The sequence below is a fragment of the Lepidochelys kempii genome, chromosome 27, assembly GCF_965140265.1.
Source record: "Lepidochelys kempii isolate rLepKem1 chromosome 27, rLepKem1.hap2, whole genome shotgun sequence".
Taxonomy (NCBI): domain Eukaryota; kingdom Metazoa; phylum Chordata; order Testudines; family Cheloniidae; genus Lepidochelys; species Lepidochelys kempii.
The window spans coordinates 11,754,629-11,778,291 of record NC_133282.1 but is presented as its reverse complement, the minus strand read 5'-3'; the positions used below and the strand labels follow the sequence as shown (position 1 = coordinate 11,778,291).

Genomic DNA, 23,663 nt, shown 5'->3' with positions numbered 1-23,663 from the left:
ATGGGGAAACTGAGGTATGGACAGGGGAAGTGACTCACCACTAGGGTAAATCAGTGGCACAGCTGGGGTTAGAACCCAGGAGTCTGGGCTCCCAGCCAGGTGCTTTATCCACTGCACAACGCTGTCCCCCCTCCCCTCTCTAGACCACACCAGACACAACTTCCGTTTAATCAGAATCAAAGCACCGTGTTGAACGATCAAGAGGCTCCCGTGCGCCGACGGGCAGCCCCCGCGAGTCTGTCCCGCAGGCAGCCCGCCAGCCGGGCCCCTGGGCGTGCAGGCGTCGCTCACCCGTGATCTCGATGGCTCTCTTTTTGAACGTGCTGATGACGGTCCCGTCTTTCCTCCGCAGCAGGGGGCTGCTCCTGCGCTCGGCCACCTTCTGTTTTAACCGCGAGCGCACTTTTAAGTTGGGTTCCGAGGCTGGACGGGGAAAGGAAAAGCACCATGAACGGTCCCACCCTGACTCGCTGCCCCAGGCCCGTCTCCCACTGCCTCCCAGCCCCTCGCTGGCAGCTCCTGGCCAGTGCCCGGCGCCCGTGGCTCTAGCAGCCTCCTGCCGGCTCTCAGCTAGAGGGGCTGTGGCTGAGTGAATGACATCAGCTCACTCTCCCCCGGATCCTACATTCCTGCCAGAGCCCGGAACAACCTTCCTTCCGCTCTGTCTGTCACGCTGACCCTTTCCCCAGGGGGACCCCAGGGTGTCCGTTGCACCCCTCAGTCCTCAGGGGCCCGTTCCACCCACAACAGCAGGCCATCCCCTTCTAGACACCAGCTGTTTGGACTGGATCGGGGCACTCAAGCAGCTTTGCCTCCGGGCGGGCGGGTCAAATCCAGCCTGGGGCGGTAGTGAGCACCAATTGCTGCCCTCTGATGGCTGTTTGGTCTCTGGGGCGGGGGGTCTGGTCCGTAAAGCACTTAACGTTCTACCCTAGGGGCTTTGCAAAGAGCTCAGGGCCAGGTTTGCCAGGGCTCCACTCCCCGTATCAGGGCCAGATTTCCAGACATGCTCAGCTCACAAGGTGCTGGACTCTGATGAAAATTTGGCCTCTGATTCTGGTGTCCAAATGAGAACTGGGCTCTTGTGAATATTAGGTCCTATATTAATAATTACAGCCCTCCCCATGCTAGGGTGAACCTGTGCTAGCTACAACCACAGATCCTCCCCACCTCCCTCCAGACACATTTTTGTGACACCTGCCCAGCGGGAACTAGACTGAGACCTGCCCAGCTCATCTCACTCAGGCTCCCAAACAGCCAGCAGGTGGCAACCCTTTGCCGCCGGCTACTGCCCTGGGTTGGATTCGAACCAGTGGCCCGGAGGCAAAGCCGCTCCTGTTCCCCTGATCCAGCCAGCCAGCCCCACCGAGGCGGATTGTAAGTTTCCCTTCCCCTCCAGCGGCACTGACCGGTTTTCCGGAGCGGAAAGTCATCTCTGCTGTCGTATGTGCCGAGTAGGGGTAGTTTGTAGGAGGGTGGTGTTCCCGGGCTGCCTGTCTGGGGAGGGGAACTCTGGTCCAACGAGGTATGATGGGCTCCCCTGCGGAGACAGGCCAAGAAGCAAAGCTGTTAGAGAGGCCCACCCCGTTAGCTGGTACCTGTGCACCCAACTGGCCGTAGAGAGACAGGCTGCCCCGTGCCCTAGCCTGAGTGCAGACTCACTCTGATCCAGCCCCCCGTCAGTCCTACCCATGCAGGGAGACGGGTCTATCTGAGCCTACCCACAACCCCTCTCTCCCCGCCTAGCTGGGGATGCCCTCCAGGTGACACAGTGTAACTCAGGCCCCATCAACTCGAGCGGGGGACCTAAGTGACAACCCGATCCCCTCCCCGGGGCGGATAAAAAGCAGCTGTCCGGATGGGACTGAGGCCTGCCTCCGCTGGGTTCTACATCCTCGGGCCGAGCAGCGGGGCACCAGCGTCTAGACCGAAAGCACTCGCTCCAGCCAAGGCTGCGACGTGGGACAGGTCCTGGCTCCGCTCCAAGACCCAACCACGTTCTAACCAGGGCAGAGGGACCATCGGGCTGTGACGGGATCCCCCCCGGCCAGGGCTGCACGCACAGCTCCTGGCAGAGCTCTGGAGAGGATCAGGAGAAATGTGTACATGGAGGGGGGGGGGTAACAATTTCGGTGGGATCCCCGGGGTCTCTGAGCAATCCCCGGCCAAGGTGCGTGGACCCTGGTGAAAACACAAAACGTTACTGGTAAGGCGGGAGGAAGTGCGGGGGAGGGGGACGGCCCGTCAGGGATCTGTTTTTAGCCGGTTAAGTGGATTTATCCCCTAAGCATCCCTGGGCTCAGGAAGTGGAGTAGGTCGCTGGGATGCAATTAGCCACCACGTGTGCCAGCCCATTTTTAAAGCCAGAGGCGAAGAGAGACGTCACAGCCACCTCCCAGCCTCGGCGCCGGGCCGGGGTCCCTCCTTGGGACCCAGAACAGGGCCATTTTGGTTTGACTGGATTCGGGTTAACCGCACACGTCCCTGAGTGATGCCCTGGCCTCCTGGGGAAGGCTGGCGCATCCATACGCCACCCAGAGACTTCCCATTGGGATGTTACGCTGTACACACCCCACTACCCACCCCAGGGCTCCAACAAAGATACCCTGCCGGAAACAAGGGGGGGGGGGCGCGTGGCTTAGCAGACAGAGGGACTGCGAACCCAGGCTTGCATGGCCCACCAGACCACAGCACAGGAGAGAACCCAGGAGTCCTGACGCCCCCCCCCCCAGCTCTAACCACTGCACCACACTCCCTCCCAAGGCAGAGCACGGAACCCAGGAGTCCGGGATCTCAGTCTTCTGAGAGGCCCCAGCCAGTTCATCCAGCGCTCCGCTCCTCCTCTCTGGCTCTGCCACGCCCGCCGGCCAACCTACCAGCATTTGGAGTGCTGTGGGACGGAATGGTTGAAGCTGCCTGCCGTCACCTCTTTTGACTTGCTGAGTAGGAACTCCTGGAGCTTTAGCTTCACTTCTGTGCTGGCAATTGCACCTGCAGACAGACAGGACGTGGTCCACGGGAAAGGCACAGGCTGACCAAGCGCTGACCAGAGCAGGGCTGGGGAGAAGGATTCCCCGAGCCCCACGGGCGTTGAGCGCGGGCTAATGCTTCCTGGGCTGGGTGACCTCTGGACTTGGGCGCTGAGCGGGGACGCACCAATAGATCCCCACCAAGGCTGGCAGACAAGGGGCTTGGGTCTTTTATTTAGACCCGGGTCAGGACCGAACGCTCAGCCCAGACCCGACATGAGTCTCAGGGGCGTGGGCCTCACCCGGGGCCCCTCCCGCACTTCTGGTTCCAGGTCACGTGCAAACTGGGCCCCTGCCGGGGGCCACGTGCCCCCCTGCAAAGCTCTATACTGTGTCCCCAGGGCCGAGGGAGACAACTTCCCCCAGCATGCAATGCTGTCTCTCGAGCCACACTCCCAGCAAGCAAAGCTCCGCCGGGATCCAGACGGAGCATGGCTGGGATCTGCGCTCTCCCCGGGCCGCCCCTGCCTACCAAAGAGGAGGGCAAGCTGCCATCTGCTCCCTGTCGGAATAACAGGCCACTCCCCTTGGAGCTCCCGGCCAGCTGCCCACGGGGCACCCTCAGCGGGGCAAGTCTGGGCCTTCCTGGCATAGGCATCACCGCTCAAAGTTAAAACTGGAGCCCAGCCAGATCAAAAATACAGGCCGGGAGGCTTTCGATCCCCACGGCCCCCGGGCCAGCTTTTGCCCCAGCTGGGCCCAAGCTCCGCAGGGCAGGGGGGGGGGGGGGCCGAGCGCCTACCCCCGCCCCCGCCCCGCCCTCACTCTCTTTGCTCTTCTCCTTGTTCCGGAGGATGAGGAGCTGCTGCTCCAGCCGCTGCTTCTCCAGCTCCTCCTGCCGCAGCTGCTCCCGCTTTCGCTGCTGCTCCAGTTCCTGCCGCCGCTTCGCTGCCAGCATCTCCTGCTGCTGCTGCCAGGCAGAGGGGGGCCGGGTTAGCGGGCCAGGGATCAGGCGGGCAGAGGGGGCAGAAGCCAGCAGCGGGGGGGATGAGACCAGGGAAGAGCGGGGGGGGGTAGCTGGGGGGGAGACTAGGTGGGGGCAGACCAAGTGAGAGCCGGAGGGGGGACAGGTGAGAGGGGGAGGGAGGGTGAACCCAGGTGGCAGAGGAGACCCTCGTTCGGGGGACCCAGGTTAGCGTGGAGGGGCCCCACCCTCTTGCCGTCAGAAAAGCACACACCCCCTGCCTGCGGGGCCCAGTCACAGCCCACGGCGCGGGGCTGGCAGGGAGGGGAGACCGGGGGGGGGTGGTTCCCAGAAGGCCCGGCTGTGGCTGGTGCAATGGGGCTTCTTTCAGCTCAGAGGCTGGGGGTGGGGGGGCACTGGAGGTGGGCAAGGAGGCATCCCGCCACGAGCAAGGATTAAACCCAGGACTCGGCCGGCTCTCCCACGGGCTCCTTGAGGAGAGGGAGCTGCTCAGAGCAGCCCTGCTAGGAGCTGGCAAAGCGCCCCCCACCAGGGCAGCGTGCATGGAAGCCCCCCCATCCGACGAGAGCCAGGCCTGCACCGCCAGCACGGGGCGGGGGGGGGGTCAAAGGTGCAATGAGATGGAATAGGGACGGCTGGGACATCGAGCCCTAGGCAATGCAGGGAGCCAGCAAGGGATGCTGGGAAAATTTGCACAGTCTGTCCCACCTGCATTCCTTGCCTTCCTTGGCTATAACAGGCCGGTGGGTGGGGGGGGGCTTTGGGTTCTCAGCCTCCGGTCTGAAACCCGGACACGCCTCTCCTACCCACCAGTGCAGCTGTGTTGGCTTCAGGGGTGAACGAGCAGAGAATCAGGCCCCCTGCACCTACAGTCCACGGGCCGGCCCCGGCCGCTCAGCCCGCTGCGGTACGTTCCACCCCATGCAGCATGCGGGCTGTCTGGACGAGACCTCGGTAAAGCAAGCTCCTGTGGGCTCTGCCGGGGAGCAGCAGGGGGTTGCCCTTGTCTCAAATTCTCTTGCCCCTTCCCCTGGCATTGCCATGCTATGTGCTGGTGGGGTACCACCCCAGAGGTGGCTGCATGTCAAGGGATCGATCTGGGATCCTTCAGGATGAAAGGAGCTATAGAAGCTTGCAGTGCTCCATAGGGGAGAGCTCCCTCCTTTACGCAGGGGAAAGGAAGGACAATTGTGTATTACTGTCGTTTTTGCACTCTGTTTGTACAGCGCCCAGCACGGTGGGAACTTGAGCCATGACTAGGCCTCCTAGATGCCACGGTGATATGAGTAACAATAATAATTAGTGGTTGATTTATGTAGTGCCTCTGGAAGCCTCCAAAGGTCTCCCACAGGATTGCAACCTCTGCCCACCACTGCAATGCAGCCACTTCTGGGGTGGAACGGGGCAGCCACCCTGTGCTAGCAGTTCCACAGCAGGTTCGGATGGGAAATGAGGAGGAACGCTGCCCGCAGCTAAAGCAAGAGAGGAATCTTGGGCTGGTGAAGTGTAGTCAACCCCCTTTCTCCCCCCAATCAGAATGCGGCAGGACGCCAGGGTCCTCATGAAAAGGGCCACAGGATTTCAATGATCAGAGAGCTTTGGCTCTGAAGCTCAGCTGAAACCAGAGCCCCCTTGTGCCATGGTAACAACAACCTGGCCAACCCCAGGCTTTCAAACCTCACCCAGAAGCCACGCCCCTCCACCCCGAATGATGAGATTTAAAAAAATAATAATGGGGGGGGGTTGTCTTTTTTAATTCCTTTTCTGCTTTTGGAGCCTTTCAGGGTCGCGTTTCTCTCCGCAACCCAGGGGGTGGGGCTCGAACTGTTTGTATTTTTAAACGAAAGCCGCAATTCTCAGGCCTCACCTGACTCCGGGAGCTGGGGCTTTCAGAAGAGGGCCTGATACCGTGAGACACCAACTCAGGATAGGTTGGCAAGAGCTGGGCCCCACCCCACTAGGCCAGCCCTTCCCCTCTCGAGTCACTAACTCCTCCCAGAAGGCTTTGTGCCGCTTTAGAGCGGTGGACCCCCCCAGGCGAGGGGGCTGGGCGCCATGGCAGCCATTTCTACCCACTCCTGCAGCCTCCTGCCGGGCCGGTCTCCCCTCCGGGCGCCAGCCAGGCTCAAGCCTGCTCAGCTGCTGAGTGCGGACAGGGTCTGGGCCTGCGGGGCGGTGCCGACAGGGAGAGCCCCGCGGGCTGGCGGAGCTGGGCAGGGCTCGGAGAGGCCCTCCGGGGGGCGGGGCGGGGGCAGCCCCCGCCGGGCGCCTCACCTTGAGGTGCTTCTGCAGCTGGACCTCGTGCTGCCGCGTCAGGTGCTCATGCTGCTTCTGGAACTCGGCGAAGAGCAGCTGCTTCTGCAACTGCTGCTGCTGCTTCAGGGCCAGCAGCTCCTGCTGCAGCTGCTGCTCCCGCAGGGCGGGGTCCACGCTGGGCGCACCGCCCCGGGCCTCCGGCCGCAGGGCCGCCGGGCCGCCGGCGCCGCAGGAGTTCGGCATGGCCACGGGCAGCGCCGGCTTCACGTCGACCGCTGGGGAGCAGACAGAGACAGGCCTTGGGAACCGGCCCCCCTCCCGCCCCCGCCGGGGACCAGCTGGCGGGGAGGGCGAGAGGACGCCCCCTCTCAGCGAAAAGCAATGGAGAGTTCCCCTTTCTGCTCGCCTGCTTGCCCGCTGGGCCCGGCGCCCCAGGAGCAGCCGGGGGGACCCGGGGGGCCCAGCGCCCCAGGAGCAGCCGGGGGGCCCGGCGCCCCAGGAGCAGCCGGGGGGACCCGGGGGGCCCAGCGCCCCAGGAGCAGCCGGGGGGCCCGGCGCCCCAGGAGCAGCCGGGGGACCATAGTGGGCCCGGTGCCCCAGGAGCAGCTGGGGGGCCCCGGGGGGCCCGGCACCCCAGGAGCAGCCAGGGGACCATAGTGGGCCCGGCGCCCCAAGAACAGCTGGGGTGCCCCGGTGGGCCCAGCGTCCCAGGGTGCTTTAGAGAATGGGGCCAAGTCAAATCAATCCAGGTCATGGAAACTCCTGCATTTCCCGTTCCCACCCTCCCTCTGTCTGCCCATGGCCGGACACGGCCCCCTGTTAATGGAGTCCCAGAGCCTCCGTCCATTCAGCCCATCTAGGAGTGTCACACGCTGGCTAACCTGGGGGCTGGGTTGGATCAGGGTTAAACAAACAGTCGATCAGGCTGGCTGTGTCCAGTGTTGTGTCCGTCAGCCCCTGCGGACCCCTCGCTCCTGGCAGAGATCCGGCAAGGGGGCATTCGCTGCTGGCAGCAGAGGCTGCATACCCACCAGAATGCAGTGACCTCTCACTCCCTGGACACAATGCAGGGCATTGGAGGGGGCACCATTTCCCCTCTTGGCCAGCCCTTTACTCCCCCCTGCACCGGCCAACGTGCGCTGTGGGATCCGATGCCCACTGGGGAGACACTTGTTAGCGGGAAGTAGCCAGCGCTCCAGGCCGGATCCTCACAGAGTCACTTCTACAGGCTCCCAGATCGGCTGCGCAGAGCTGATTCCTGGAGGCAAAAGCCACCGTCCCCCACTGCCAAGGCAGAGATCCAAGTCTGGGATGCAGGTCCCAGCGCGGGGGGCCTAGCCAGAGCCCAGGGTAGGAGAGGAAGGATATTCCCCATCCCCACCTGCAGCCTTGAGGCTCAGCAGGAATGGGATGCCAGTCCCCATCCCCTTGCAACCCTTGGGGTTCAGCAGATCCAGAGTCCAGCTCCTCCAGCCTCGCTGCTCAGCGGGACACTCCCGTCATCGCCCACGGCACCGTAACCCACCGTGCAGCCCCTTGTGCGCCGTCGGCTCCGCTGGCAGGGCTGCGCCGGGCACCAGGGCTTTGGCAAGCTGTGAATGAGTCGAGAGCTGTGCGTGACTCAGTCGCTCACTCCTCTGACTGTCTCCCCGTCTGTCGTAAAACCATGTGCGCGGTCATTAACCCGCAAAGGCACAGATCCGGCACAGGCCCCCTCTCCTGGAGCGAGAGGCGTTTCTCCAGGAAATTATCCCCTTTCTGCAGGTTTCTTGTAATGACATGGCGGGGCGGGGGGGACCAACACACACAGGGCTAAATATAGACAATGCCCCACAGCAGCTGTTGTGAGCAGGGTGGGGAGGTGGAAGCGGGAGGTGGAGGACAGCCCCGAAGAGAGCTGGCACGTGAGCGTGGCTGCGAAAGGCAGAAGGGGGAAGAGGCTACAAAAGGAAAGAGGAGAGAGAAGATCGCTGCCCGCCGTCCCTTCCCCGTGAGGATCTCAAAGCATTTTCTGAACGTTAATGAGTTAAGTCTCACACCCCCTCCACTGCCCCCCACTATGAGGTACTGTATTATTTCTGAGCATAGTGATAGCACCTACGGCGCCCCAGTCACGAACCACAAAGCCAACGTGCTAGGTGCTGTACATTTTTATTGCTACTAGGTAAATTACGGTAGTGCCTAGCCAGCCCAGGCATGGACCAGGCACCCATGGGGCTAAGAGCTGTACAAACACAGAACAAAAAGAAGGCACCTACCCCAAAGAGCTCACAGCCGAAGGTAGATCAGTATCATTAACCCAATTCCACAGGTGTGGGGAAACTGAGGCACGTTGCTCAAGGTCAGTGGCAGAGCTGGGGAGAGAACCTCCAGTTCTCTGGCATCCCTGTCGAACCACAGCAGCAGCCCCCTCCTGGAGGAAGGCAGACAGCCCTGGCAAGTGAACTGCATGTCCAGGGGCGACGTTCTGCCTGGTGCCAGTGTTCCCCACGCGCCACGCAAACCAGGCATCCCCTCGCTGCGACGGCCGGAGAAATAACGAAGCAGAGACGGCGGAACGAGCGAGTCACATTTTCGCTTTCCAGCCGGAATAATCCCCCCCCGCCTGGGAACACAGTCGCGGGCGTGCGACCCTCCGGCACAACAGTGCCCCGAGCCTGACTTGGGCGCTATCGTCACGTCAATATTTCCTGCTACGAATGGTACTAATGTAACAGCCCGCAGGTGGAGAGGAAGCGAGGGGTTTCAAATCCCCTCTTCCAGCTCTGCCCGGCTGTGGCAGGGGGCTACAAAAAACATGGCAACTGCTAGGCAGATTGGGAGCTGAGGCCACTGCCCCTCAGCCCAGCCAGTATGGTCCGGTCATTTCAGTCATCTCCCCAGTCTGAATCCACCGGTTGGCCTGGGTCTTATCCTCGGATTGTGGCCCTTTGGAGCAGGGACTGTCATTGTATTCTGTGTCTGGACGGTGCCTAGCATAACTGAAGCTCCCAGGCGCTACTCCAATACAGCTAATAATCAGGGGCAGGCAGAGGAAAGATGCGAGAGGAAACCAGACCGGTGCCTGGGCACTGCAAGGATGGGCACTTTAGAAATGCCCGAGAGCGGTGCCAGCCAACCCCAGGAGAATCAACCACCGAGACAAGAATGCCCATCAGGGGACGCATCTAGACAGCTCGGTTTGGTAGCGAAAGCCTGGTCAAGGCTCAGCCAGCTCCCCACACACAACCCCTGCACTTCCCCACGGTGATTAACAGCTCCAGTCTGCTGAATTACACAACACCCCCGCCAACTCCCAGACACACACAACACCCGAACCTTTGTGTTCCTTCGCCATGGCAACGCTGCTGACGCGGCGGTGACGTGGTACAAGCCCGTGCGTAGGGCGAGCGACAAACACAGACGACCCTGCTCAGTTCAATAATTTGACATCAAATCAAGAGTGTTTATCCTCTTGTCCCAGCGTCTCTGCGGAGGTGGGCCCTGCCTCGGGGCTTTTGATCTAACACTCCCAGCAAATGAGAGAGATTAAATCTGTATAAACCTGGCGGGTGGGGGGGAGGGGGTGGAGAATTGCGTTAGGGTCTGTTTATACATATCATTTGGGTGTGAAGCAGTGGGACTGTCTTGATGGCAAGGGCCTGATTATCTACCACCTTGCACCATCATTTATGCTTGTGTCCAGGGGCTGCAAACACGCTGTCGGGATCAGTTTCATGGCACAATCTGCCATGCGAGGGAGAATCAGGCCCCATATATGTTATGTAGCAATTCAACTGCTCCCTATGGCACCTGCATGGCCCCCACTACCATAGCGTCTAAGCCCCTTACAAGCTTTACTGCGTTGATGCTCAGAGATAGGAATATTATCGCCCATGTTACACACGGGGAACTGAGGCCCCAATCCTCAAAGGTACTTAGGTGCCTAACTCTCCTTGTTTGTATAGCACCTAGCACCAGGGGGTTCTGGGTCTGTGCCTGGGACGCCAAGGAGCCCAGCAAGACAGATCATTAGCAACAACATCCAGACACGGCGCAAAACAGAGAGAAGACAACTCATCTTGTAGTTACGACACAGCAATGGGTGCCACCAGGCTGTTCCCAGCTCTGCCACTGACCTGCTGGGAGACCGTGAGCAAGTCCCTTTACCACTCCGTGCCTCAGTTTCCCCTCCTGCTCTTTGTCTATTGAGATTGTGAGCTCAATGTGTGTAAGTAAAACGGGGCCTTGATCACAGCTGAGCCCTTCGGAGAACATCTACACTGCACTGGAAATCAACGTCTGTGGGACCCAGGCTCGTGGACTTGGTATTTCAAAGCCCACACCTTGAGCATCCGCACTGCATTGTAAATCTGGGTCTCTCAGCCGTGCTAACGTGTCCACATGGCCCTGTGCAGACCTTCTGACTCGGGTCCGTGGCTTGAGCTGTGTCCACACAGGAAACTGACAGGGCTTAGACCTGAGTCTCTGCAGGACTTGGGCTCTGACTTACCCCTCTAGCAGGGTCCTAGGAGCCGGATCCTGAGTGCTTGCTGACCTGAATCAGACTGATTTGTGCATGGACGGGAGGAGGGGTTGGGCTCAGACCTGAGTCAGAGCTGGGGTTAGCATGCAGGGCAGACATACCCTTAGGCGGCACTATCAAATATGAATGAATAACCATCCGAGGAGGGAGAGCTTCCCAACAGGAGTGGAGCAAACAACCGAACTGGATTAAGACGGACCTCGATATGTGTATGAACAGGAGGATATGACAGGGCTGCCGTGAGGTAACAGGGGCCTGGGCTCCTAGACCCAGGGAATCCCTCCCAGACCTATGTTAGTGAGGGACAGCATGAAATATTATTATACATACGTGACGGACTATATATAGCGTGCAACATATTGGGGGAAGGCATGACCTTTTCGTTAAAACACCGCACTGGATATCAGAAGAGTTATATTCTATTCCCAGTCAGGTCACTGCCTTGCCGCGTGACCTTGGGCAAGTCACTTTCCTCATTGTGTCATGCCTCAGTTTTCCCATCTATAAAAGCAGGGCAATCCTATTTGACCCAGAGTGTTTGACACTTTGTTCTCATCTGTGATCGCCAATGCTATGGACACAAGTACCCTACTAGTGAAACGCAGCTCCGATCTATCCCCATCTCCACGCGCTCCAATTCTCAGCCCCGTGCAACTCCGACGATATTGAACCTGTGTTCTTATTTTCTCCCCTGCTCTCCACAGCGTTGCTCTACTGACTGGATGACAGCCTCCTCCCAAGCCAGGAATAGAACCCAGGAGTCCTGGGGACGGATCGCACACACCACAGCCCTTATGCAGAAAAGTATGCCGGTTAAAGTCAATGGGGTGGCTTGCGTGAGTAAAAGATACTGGATCAGGCCCACCGCTCTGAGGCTTTTTCAAGGCCTTCTTAAGACTGCCCTATACTGGGGTTTGAAAGGCCTCCAGGATCCCAGCCCCAGGGCCTGTAGTATGCCTGGCTCCAGAGCGAATTGCCCCTTTGCATTCTGAAAGCCCTTTTTCCATTCTGGGAACCTGGCCCACGTTCTCCCCTCCCACGGGGGAAGGAGCCAGCTGGGCTTACTGAGCAATACGTGGAGGGGAAGGGGGTCACAACCCCCCACCCCTGGGTTGAGAACCCCTGCCCTAGTCCGTCCTCACGAACGTTGAAAAGACCCACTGAATTCCCTGGAAGTTAGGAACCTAAACGCCTTTTAGGCCTCGATACCCTCTGGCCTATATTTTATAAAGCGGCCCATGATTTTTGGGGGGGTCCAAACAGACACCTTATATGTGCCTAGGCCCCCATCAGCTTCTGAAGCCTTCAGCCGGAAACCGTGGCTGCTTGGTCTTGCCTGGAAATCAGACCCCAGGTGCAGCCAGAATCGGTGCCACATCTGGAAGCGACAGCCAAGACTTTTGACCAGAGGATCCGAATGTTAAGCGCGTAATTTCACATTCCAGCCCTTGGGGACCTGGTCTGTTCAGCAGAGAGGCCACATCCTCCCCCCACCTCCGTCAATTCCCTGCCACCTCTATGGGGTTTGCAGGGTCCTCGGCCCTTTGCAAAGATCAGGTCATTTATTTAGAAGCAGCCCTGAGGGTTTAGGAGGTTTCCAGTGGTGGGCTGCACGCGGCTCCACCATGGCACTGATTCTCCAGCACCCATTTCGATCCACGCCCAACGGGAGAAGAACCCTGTTCTCCGATCCGAGCGGTAACCTTGTGCCCGGCTGTGAACGCCTGCCCGCGGTGCAGGGCAATGGGTGACTGGGCCCAGCAGGGCATGTCTAGCGCAGAAACCCGGAGTAAAGCCGTCTTCTCTGCCTTGTGACCTAAGCTCTCCCAGGGCTGTCTTCCCCTTTCATTTACTGCACTCGCTCCTAATGAAGGAGGCCCCGGCACATGGTCACACCCAGGCCGTAGCAAAATTACCCCTTGCTGACAACGGGTGCGGCTGCCCAGGGGATGCCGCTGCGGCTTGGCAGGGCTTGGGGCAGACGGCCAGCGGCAGGTCCGGACTCTGCCCACGCCTGCGCCAAGTGGCACGTAGCCGCTGTTCTGCGGGATGGCCGGGAGGCACCAAGCTGGCTTTGGAAGAGAAAGCGGACGTGGAACCTCACCCATCTGCCCAGCGAGTGCCCCGCACCGGAACAGGAAGCTAGGACCATGGGTTTGGCCGTTCCCAGCCGTGAACACCAAATGCACCGTCAGCTCCCTAACCAGCTGTACGGGAGAACAAAGAGGCTCCAGCCCGGCCTCCAGCACAGGGAATCCGTCCATCGGCGAGCCTGTGCCCTCCTTCGGCGGGCTTGTGGTCGCCGGCTCGGAGCAGCCAGCTCAGTGGGACCTCCCTCCGGCTTTCCTGACCTGGCCGGTGCATCTCCCTCCTTGCCACAAGACATTCGGTGTAATGAATAGTCAGACTTCCCTCCTCGATAAGGTGCTTCGCAGGAGGATCCCAAAGCACTTTCCGAGGCTGGGAGCCAGGACTCCTGGGTTCTATTCCTGACTTGGGAGGGCAGCGTGGTCTAGTCAGGAGAGCAAGGGAAGTCAGGACTCCTGGGTTCTATCCCCAGCTCTACCTCGACTTGCTTAGTCAAGTCCTGGCATCTCGCTTTCCCCAGGCCACCTGTGGGAAGCCCTTTTAAGGTGAACCGCATGACCTGTGCGCTAAACGTCAGTGCAGATGATGTAAGCCCCGTGCAGGGCAGAGAAGCCGGGACTGAATTTCCGTCTCCCCTCAGGGCCACTGGCAGGGCTGGCCCCACGCTGGCTAAAGGCAGGCCCCAGCCTGCAGAGCTTCCGAGAGAAGCGATGTTCCCTGGCACGGACTCCCACACCGGATGCCAGGGAGTCGAAGGGCAAGAGGGCTGCTCAGCCGTGCTGCCCGGTGACGCCACCAGAGCAGTCCTCCAGCACCCAACCGCGACGCTGTGATGATCCAGCCCTTCGCTGAGCCAGGGGCCGAGCCTGCTCTCCATTGTGCCGGCCGTTCACGCAACACCAACCCCGCCTCCCCCTGCCAGGAGCGCGGACAATTCCAGCTTTGCTGTGGCAGAAATCTCCTCCTCCAGTGCTCTGGCTGTGGGGACAGCGCTGAGCTATGGGGGGGTCTTGGAAAAGATGAGGGAAATCAGAATTTCCTCACGTTTTGGTCCTCATTTCCTGAGCCAATTGGGCTGGACGTTAGCAGAGAATCCTACCTGGAAGCCGCCCGGCATAACCTCCCCCCGCCCAGCTTTCTTCAGCAGTGGACCTCAAAGCACATTAAAGTGGAGGTCGGTATCTTTGTCCGCATATTACAGATGGAGAAACTGAGGCCCAGAGAGGCAGAATGAGTTGCCCGAGGTAATCTAGCAGGTCACGGGAATAGAACCCAGGTCTCTCCAGTCCCAGTCCAGTACTCTAGGCACTAGGCAATGCTGCCTTAAGCATCCATAACTCCCTTATTCGTACCGGCATCGGTATGGGAGGGAGCGCCCTTCGTCAGTTAGAAGGGTGGGGAATGGGAATCACGACCCCTAGGTTTATTTCCACTTCTAGGAGCACAGCCTGGCAGCTAGAGCAGCCCTCTGGGAGTCCCCGGTTCTCTTCCCGACCCTGCCAATGACCCGCCACGTGCTCCGAGGCACGTTACTACTCCTCTCTGGGCCTCAGTGTCCCCTTCCAATGCGGATCCATTCTGAGAGGAGAGGAGACAATGAGTGGCAGTAAATCTCCATACAATGCTCTGGGGCCTTTCGTGACAGGGCTGTATTTCACTAGCAGCATGCATCTGACTGTACTTATTACTCCGACTACTGCGGCCATGCTTAAAAGCCCCAGCTGAGATCAGGGCCCACTGTGCTAGGAGACAGTCCGTGCCCTGGTGAGCTCAAGATCGGCCAAGGCAAGCCCAGCAACAGGCTGGCTGTTCGTTACTCCCAGATGATTGACAGGGAACCAAGGCCCAGGCAGATTAAAGGATCTGCCCAGGGCCGTACAAGGAGTCGGCGATGGAGCCGAGAACTGACTCGAGCTCTCCAGTCCTGGTTGCGGGGTCTGCCCCAGAAAGCAGGGGTGGCGATGAATGATGGTCACGAAAAATCTGACCCAGCTGCCGAAACAAGGGGATATTCTGCTCCCCAAGCCCTCAACAGGCATCGGTAAAACTGCCTAGCATAGCCCCGCGGGGACGGGAGCCCCCTTTCCCAGATGGGAAAGCCAAGGCGCAGAGAGCCAGGAGGCCGGTGTCTCCAGATGCTTCCACGTCTAGACAGCCAGCGTGAGCGTGCCTCTGGCCAGAGGGCCCGCAGCTCCCAGTGACTTTGACACTCAGAGCCCCTGGAAAACAGATCTAAAGAGTCTCATAGCAGATCCCTAAAAAACTACCGGCGACTGCAGCCTTGATCTCCCGCCCAAGGGGGCGCAGAGAGCACAGTGCAGAACCCAGGCGTCCTGGCTCCCAGTCCACCCCCACAGCACTAGCCCTCACTGTGCTAAGCCCGTCCACTGCAAGCGGCCCCCTTGCAACGGGGCAGGCCCCTGGAAATTGGGAGAGAAGGGCCCCGGCCGGCAAGCGCTGTGCAGTCCCCCCTTCCCCTCCCCGGGAGCTGGGCCTGGCCCGCGCTGCGGATGAATGGAGCTGAGTTGCCACCGCGGTCGTGAGTAACCGCCTTGCCGACGCAAGCCCATTTGTATGCGAGCGGCGGGGCCGGCATACTTGAATGAACAACTTGTTCTAAGCCAAACAGGAAGTCGGGGGCGGTGGATGGGGGGCGGGGAGGGGAGGATGGCCTGGAATATCAATGCCCCTTTTCCCCCATCTTGGATCATTCCTCAAGACGCCCTGACGCTGACGGATGGAAGGACGGACGCGGCTCGGCTACCACACCAAGCCGAGACAGAGCCTCCCCCCTGCGCCCGCCGGCAGCCGCACTAGCTGATTGGCACGCTGGGCGCATCCGCAGCTCCAGCCCAGGCTCCTTCCCTGGTGCCAGCACGCCCCTGGCAGAGGGAGGGACGGGAGGCAGCCGAGCCTCTTGGCTGGCCCTCTCCGGGGCGTGGAACCACCGTGGGGCTGCGGCGATTGCTCGGTCGTCCAGCAGCCGCACAGCATGCGGCGGGGTGCGGGTTTCCAGCCGCCCTCGCTTTGCTGCACAACGTGTGTACTGCACGTGTGCGTTCCCGACTACCCTCGCTTTGCTGCACGTGTGTGTGTGTACTACACGTGTGCGTTCCCACCTACCCCCCCGTTTGCTGTGCGATGCAGGCATGGGATGTGCGTGTGCGTATGTGAGTGTTCCCAGCTACCCTCCATTTGCTTCACCCTCTGCATTCAGGGCTGACTGGGAAGAGGGGGGCAGGCGGGCTGGATCCGGGGGCTGCCATGGGCCCAGGGCAAATTCCCCTGGTGCTGGGGGCCGGGGGACAGACATACACCATCCCACATCACCAGGGTGTAAAGGTGAGCAGGTAGCCGCTCACACAGAGCACTTGCTATTTTGCCAGGCTCCAGAGAAGCCCAGAATCCAGATGGTGCTTTGGTGGCCCTGCAGGCTTGTGGCTCCTGAGAAGGGCAGCCCAGAACAAGGGGCACCAGCATGAAACACCGATGGGGCTTGGCACCCCCTCCTTCCCAAGCAGGACAGCTCCCCCTTTACTGCAGCTCAGACCCATCACAGGCTCCCCATCCCCTCTGCGCCCACCGTCCCCTCAGCTCCCGCTCCCGGATGCATGCATCCATTCTGGGTCTCTGCTGCCCTACGTGCCTGCTCTACCCAGCTGCATGAGGGGGTCCCCGAGCGGCTGGCATTTCCAGCAAGGCCGGGTCACGAGGGCGGAGAGGAGAATGGCCCAGAGGAGGACTGGAGATTGTGCACCTGGGTGTTGGCTTGCAAGGAAGAGGGATGAAGGGGAAGGGGCAGGATGGCTCAGTGGTTAGGGCACTAGCCAGCGACTCTGGAGCCCGGGATTTAGCGTGCGGGGAGGTTAAACCACGGAGGACGCTCTGGGAATGGGGGTGGGGGGGAGGCAGATACCCTTACACCTTAGTGGCTGAGATCCCACACCAAGACAGGGGAGAACTCTCCCTTGCCTCAACAGCACCAGGGCAAGGAGTCTAAAAATAATCCTGACCTTGCAGCAGATGGAAGGGGGCAGCCTGGGCCAGCCCCTGCCAAATGCGCACTTAGCCCTGCTTAGAAGTGGCTTTCTCTGGCCAGAGGGTGCACAGCCTGGCTGGCTCCCGAGAGAGCCCAACACCCGCCTGGGGGAAGCTGCAAGAGTTCACAGCTGGCATCCCATGATGGGAGGTCAGGCCGGCCAGCAGCAGGGCATGTGCGGTGGGGCAGGCGGCGGGGAGTTGCCCAGCCCACGGCTCCGTCGGGCGCAGCTACGGACTATAGCCTAGGACGGTGAGGCAGAGAGGATGGCCGGCCCAGTGGGTAGATATCCGACACAGATATCCCGATCTACGGTTAGGGAGCCACTAGCCACCCAGGGTAGATATCCGACACGCTTGCTACACGGCAGGGCAGACCACGCTGCCCCCTTCACCTCGGCGAGCCGCATGGGGCAGCAAAAGGATTCTGAGCGAAGGGACCGACCAGCAAGGGGCTCGAACCAAATCACATCACAGCCGAGGCCCGGCTGCACTTCAGCTCCCAGGAAGTCGCTTCCAATCCCAGCACCGCCATGAGAAAAGTACGGGGCACCTTGCCGACCTGCGCCATGCTCCCATCACCTCCACTCGGAGCCCCTCTGGAAGTGGGCTATATAGAGGAGGCCCCCCAGAGCGGGCCAGGCTCCAGTGAGCTCTGGGGGGAGCAAGGTGACTAGCTCCACCTCTCTATAACAATCACAGCACCCGCTCTTTTGGAGAGCCTGTCCTCATCCCTAGTCAGTTACTCCCCATCTCCCAGCCCTGGACGGTCCAGTCCCTGCTGGGGTAGCAGCAGGGCTTAATGTGTAATGAAAGGTGTCAGGGCTCAAAGCAATTTTTTTTACTTTCATAACTGATGCTGCAAGCCCAGAGGTGCCGGGGGCTGTGAACGGCCAGGCCCAGAGGTGCCGGGGGCTCAGCCCTGGTACAAATTAAGCACTGGGCAGTAGGAGTCCTCTGCTGGAGGCGAGTGCATGTATTTGCTGAGATCCGGTTCCCACCCGAGCACGGCTCCTTGGAAAGTGTTTGCCCCGATGCACATGGTTATCGGGTGCTAATCAGAACAAGCCCCACCCACACATCACATTGTCTGCACTGCACCTTCATCCCCAGCAAAAACACAGATAATAGTCGTCAGAAAGTGGGCTGAACAAAAAACCCCAGGTCAGAACCTTGGGAACTTTCATCTCAGGCGCTGAACTTGGTGACTGGGCATCACATTTACACCTAAGCACTGCTGCCCCCTACTTGGTGACACAGAACTGTTTACCTGTGTGTCATAGGCCCTATATGGCTAACAGAGAATCTTCAGCTCCAGTGCCTGTGCTGTCTGAGTTCTCGCCCCGCTGCCGCTGCGCAATCCCCAGTGTTCACAGAGCCTCTCTGCAAAGCAGCCAGGTTGCCGGCTGCACGGGTCCGAGAAATTCGTTTGCATACCAGCCCCGCTGCTCTTACATGGCATAACCAGCGCTCTAGGGTACGTGTCTGGGATCCTCTGGGTCCTCCCTACACTGGGTACTTGTGGCACAACCCTGGGCACGAGCAGGCTGGCTACCTGGCACAACCACGCAGAGCCCTGCAGAGGGGCTGGTACCACAACTGCCTCCGTGGGCCCCTCTCCCACCCCGTACGCCTCCGGCGCCCTGGTCAGCGAAAGGCAGGGCCGACCCTCTCCCACCGCCTCCCCAAAAGGGGAAGGGAAATTCCACGGCAAAGCCCCAGGGAGCCGAGGAGGAGCAGGAGCGGCCTCTCTCCCCTGACAGCCCCAATTAGACGCATGTAAAAATACAAGAGCCAGCGTTTGTGGTCTGGAAAGATGATCCACCCAGGTCCACGCCTTGCACACACACCCAGTCATTTTCCAAGGGTGTGACAGAAAAGCGTGCGCTGCCCTCAACCGTCTCCCTCTTTCACTGGGAGGGGAGCGGGGACACCGCGGGGCCAGAGCACTGGAAGATCCAGGGCTTTCCATCCTTTCCTTACCGTTATATATGACAGCAGCACCCAAGGGTGCTGCAGAGACAGGCCCTACTCAAAGAGCCGAAGACAACACCAGGCAGGAGGGGGAACTGTCCCAGCTTTACAGTGGGACACTGAGGGGCACAGAAATTCAGTGGTTTGCCCACGGTCACACACAGGGAGTCAAGAACCAAAGCTGGGAATAAATCCCAGATCTCCTAAGCCCTCGTCTAGGGCTGGGACCACACCACCATCTCCAGGCCCCTAACTTCACCCGTCACCGTCCCAGTGGTTAGGGTGCTGACCTATGACTTGGGAGAGGTGGGTGCAAACCTCTGCTCAGTCACAGACTCTGTGATCCTGGGCATGTCACCTAGCCTCTTCGTGCCTCGGTTTCCCATCTGTACAATACAGATAACAGCGCTGCCCTGCTTCACAGGGGGGAGTGAAAATAAATACACCGAAGAGCATGAGGTGCTTGGATATCACAGTAATTGGGGGCCAGCTAAGTACCCAAAATAAACAGTCACCCCAGTCCCTGGGCTAAATTACAGCTGGGCAAAAACAGATTACCTGACCACTACCGCAGTGCTCTACCCACTAGGCCACGCTACTGCTGCAAAGGAATGTTCAAAGCCAGACTGATGGGGGGTGGTAGCAAAACGGCCGGCCGGCAGTTTCATCCTGCACTGAGTCTATTTTCAGGAGTTTTACAACCCACCTCAAAACTCCCTAGCAGGTGCTGTTTGCCAGCCTCTGGTTTTGCTGCCATGACCCTGGTTTACGATGGTCGTCACCAGAAACGCTCGGTGTATTTTTACCCTTTGAGCCTGACTCTTCTCTGCACCTGGCCGTTTTGTGCCAGTGGAGAGACTCCTGATTTATGGGAGTGAGAATCAGGCTCTACAGAAAATCCAGGCCCTGTGAGTTCAGCTTCACTCTTACTTTAGAACGGTGTCTCTTTAAAAGAGCCCGTGAAGGTTTGAAGGGGAAGAAAACAGCTTTGTAAACAAACCATGCAATCAAACCACCGCTGTGGCCAGGGATTGCGGTAGCCACGGGTCCATCTGAGAGTGGAATCTACCTCCCCCGAGCTGGGCCAGTCGCTTTTGGAGGCTGCGTCAGAGCCAGGTTGGCAACCTCTGAAAGCAACAGTGGTGAGATCATCGGGGTCAAAGGAAAGGTTGCTGGGTGGTGGAACATCTCGAGGTGACAGAAGTACGGGGCGCAGAGGGCAGCTCCCAAGGGGTCCCCATGCCGCCTCGGGAACCCAGCGCGGTTGGTGCCAGTCCTGTGACTCCAAAGCCCTTGGAGAGATTTCCTCAGTTTCTTTAAGGGAAAGGAATTCGTCTCCGAGCTCAGTCTTGGCGTCTGTGTTGATTCAATCCCCCCGCCGAGAAAACCCCCAGCCAGGATAATAATAGATTTGGAATTTTGTCCAAAGGTCTCGAGAGCACTTTGCAAACGGTAAACCCGAGCGGCGCATCGGGGTTACCCCACCCTACCATCCGGCGGGATTGAGCCGCCGAGTGGGGAACCGACTTGCTCTGTGTCACGTAGCGGGCCTTTGGCATAGCTGGGACGAGAACCCAGAAGTCCTGCTTCCCTGGCCCCTGCTCTAAGCACGAAGCAGGAGCTGAGCCCCTGAAAGAAAACCCGGGAGTGCTGGCTCTCCGGCCCCGGGTTCCAACCCACTAGCTGGCCCTTGCACCCTGCTTTTGAAATCCAGAGCACTCCAGGTCTGGCCCCCTAAAAACCCAGGGAAGAAATTCAGCCTGCACGAGGCATCAGGTGCAGGATCCCGGTTTTTAAAGAGATCCCCACTGAACAGCCACCTCCTGAAACCTGCATTGGTTTGCTGGGCATAGACACTTCTGCACTATCCCCCTGCTGGGACAGGCTGGGTGCTTCCCCCCCCGCCCCACCCCCCCCCCACCAGCGCTACCATCCCCCCACTGCACCCCCTGCTGGGACAGGCTGGGTGCTTCCCCCCCCCCACCACACCAGCGCTACCATCCCCCCACTGCACCCCCTGCCGGGACAGGCTGGGTGCTCCCCCCCGGCCCCGTCAGCGCTACCATCCCCCCACCGCACCCCCTGCTGGGACAGGCTGGGTGCTCCCCCCATCAGTGCAACCATACCCGCACTGCACCCCCTCCTGGGGAGACAGGGACTGCGAAAGGACGAGTATACAAAGCTCAGATTTCCTTGAAGGAAGGCGCAAATCCCTCCTGCGTTTTTCCCTCCCTGGTCTGCCCCACCCCTGGGCAGTCTAAGGCGCAGGGAAGTCTCGGCCATGCCTGGAAGCGAGGGACACTCCTCAGGGGTGGCAGGCACTCTGGAGAGAGGGATTTACGTAGGTAGGAAGCCCCCGACAAACAGGCTCCCACTGCTTTAATTGGGACCAAGGGGACCTCGCGCCTGACACTTGCAAGCAATTAATTTTCCACTCCAAGGAGATGGTGCAATTCTTCTTCAGCAGCAGGGACAATACCCAGCTGCAAGCGCCCAAGGAAACAGCTCTGAGGACTGCCTAGAGAGGGTCTGCAAGGCCAGGGGAGAGGCTGCTGGCGGGAGCCTCCTCCCCATGGAGCAGTGACAGCAGGGCGAGCCCCTGCAGGGAGGACTCAGGGCCAGAATCACTCTGTGCAGGGGGGCGAACCAGGATGCTCTGTCCTCCTGAAATGTCCCTCTCCTCCAAAAGAGCTACGAACATTGCAAACCCATCGGAGCCTGCTCCAGACAGGCGGGCCGGGGCGCGGGGGGGAGCAGATAAAGACACACAGAGCATTTCCCCCCAAGGATCTGAAAGCCCCCTGGACAAAAGCATTAAAATATTATGCACAGAAAGGGACTTGCCCAAGGTCACACAGCATATCAGTGGCAGAGCTGGGAAGAGACTCAAGCAGTCCTGCCACCTAACTCTAGCCACTAGGCCACACTCTCCCACATCCTGAATCCCCAGTCCCTCTATGAATAAGGCTGCTTATTTAGGTGCTTAAATGGGAAACTGACCTCCTTGCGGGTGAGTCGGGGTGGGAATCTAGCCCCAAGTGCTGAACACTTAAGAAAATTCTGGCTTGGATGGCCCTGTGCCTCAGTTTCCCCACCTGTAAAACAGAGGTGACACCGTACAGGAATCAATGCTGCACCCCAATCGCAGGGAGCGAGAGCAGGCTGGGGAGGGACACCGCGGGGGACAGGGGGAGCCTCTGGTTGGAAGCAACCACCCAGCACCTGAGCTCCCAGCAGCCCCTCAGAGGTCACCCAGCGCCCCAGCCATGCAGGCCTCCAAGCACCTCGCACTCACTGCTGGACTCCAGCCTCCCAACATCCCTGTGACGGAGGGGAGTGGATCCATCAGCTTGCCCAAGGCCAGTGGCAAGCCCTTGAGGTCCAGCCCGGGGCCCTCTCTTTCCTCATGGCTTGGACAGCTGGTGGCAGTGAGGACTAGGAACCCAACGCTGCGTCTCACTAGAGCCCCAGGGCCAGGAGCACAGCTTTCCTGCAGGGCACAGGGCGACTTTAGCCTCCGCCTGTCTGGGCTCTCCCCGGCCCCGCTGCTCTGCCATTGAAACTTCTCCCCTGCTGAGAGAAGGGCCCAAACCAAATGCCCTGGCAGCTTCCCCGGGGGCCGAACCAGAACCCCAGCCGCCAGGGCTCTGAGCTAGGCAGCAGCGGTTCCCAGGCTCTGCTCAGAGCCGAGTAGATGCAGCTGATTGCAGAACCACCAGCAGGGTTTAAAACCTGCGGCCGCCAGGAGCAGCTTCCACTGGGAGGCGTCACCCGGCGTTATAGGGGATTTTACACTTGCTGCACGATGCCCCTGCGTTAGCTATTTCCAGATCAGAGAAAGTTTTCTCCAGACCTTGACGGGCCTTGACGGCAGCCGCCGGCCAGCACTGGACCTGTCCAGTTCCCTCCCTGGCTAGGACTGGATCCCCCACCCTTCACATCCCCTGCAGCGGCCACGTCGGCTCAGGCTGGGGTGATACCTTCCCCGGCCCATCCAAGAGGCCGGGAAACTATCACGCCTTCCCCCTGGGGCCTGGAGCCTTGTTTACACAAGAATCACAAGATCTTGCTGAGTTGAATTGGTTTATGAGTTGAATTGGTTTATAAACTGGTTGGCTAACAGGGGCCAGCCTGCGTGAACACTTCTCTCCCGTGAACAGCCATGTAGCTAAGGCTGGACGGCAGGGAGGCAGGGCATAAAGCATGGCTGGCCTTGTGGTTAAAAGCCCTGGCCTCAAACTTGGAAGACGGTGCGTCCTATCTCTGCCACAGACTCCCTGCATGTCACCTCTCAGTACAACGGCTGGTCCCTTCTCCCACTGTTTCGATAGTCAATTTCCCGGGACAGGGGCTGTCTTTTGCTAGGCGTACGTACAGCACCAGGCACATGGGGCCGTGATCTCGGCTGGGGCCGCTGGAGGTTACTGCAGTACAGAACACCCTGGGCGAAGACAGGGAGGTTAGCGGCCCGGCGTGGCATCCTTGGTGGGGTCAGATCTTATCTCCACCATACAGAGAGGGATGATTAACTGCTGTGTGCCTCCTGGGCCTTTACACAGGACCAAAGAAATAAACCGTACAGCTAAGGCTGGTGAACCTGCTCTACCTCTCCTTCCCAGCCGGCTGCCTGGCAAGGCCATGGCACGGCAGGAGCGCAGCTTCCTTCCCGCAACAAACACAGCTGCCAGGCTCCGCAGTGGAGCGGGATGAGAGCAGCGCTTGCTGCCAAGCTGGCAGCGAAAAGCAGCTTAAAACTCAGCTCTAAAAATACCGGCCCGGTATTCTTAGCCGCTGGCATGCTTTCGAAAGCGCCCTACAGGATCACATC

General features: G+C 59.9%; 1 protein-coding gene across 10 annotated transcripts in view; it reads right to left on the bottom strand.

The window, feature by feature from the left end:
* The window catches only part of HDAC5 (histone deacetylase 5), a 108,377-nt gene that overhangs the window by 38,519 nt on the left and 46,195 nt on the right, over window positions 1–23,663 (bottom strand). For 6 of the 10 annotated variants that reach the window (XM_073325925.1, XM_073325930.1, XM_073325926.1 and 3 more), the window contains 5 exons: window positions 6,229–6,485; window positions 3,795–3,939; window positions 2,877–2,991; window positions 1,410–1,540; window positions 292–423 (listed from right to left, as the gene is read on the bottom strand). In XM_073325925.1, coding sequence (XP_073182026.1) covers window positions 292–423; window positions 1,410–1,540; window positions 2,877–2,991; window positions 3,795–3,939; window positions 6,229–6,485 — 780 coding nt within the window. Of the gene's footprint in view, window positions 1–291; window positions 424–1,409; window positions 1,541–2,876; window positions 2,992–3,794; window positions 3,940–6,228; window positions 6,486–7,591; window positions 7,782–21,835; window positions 21,931–23,663 lie in introns of those variants that run through there. The other 4 variants (XM_073325927.1, XM_073325928.1, XM_073325932.1 and 1 more) reach the window with 3 other exon arrangements.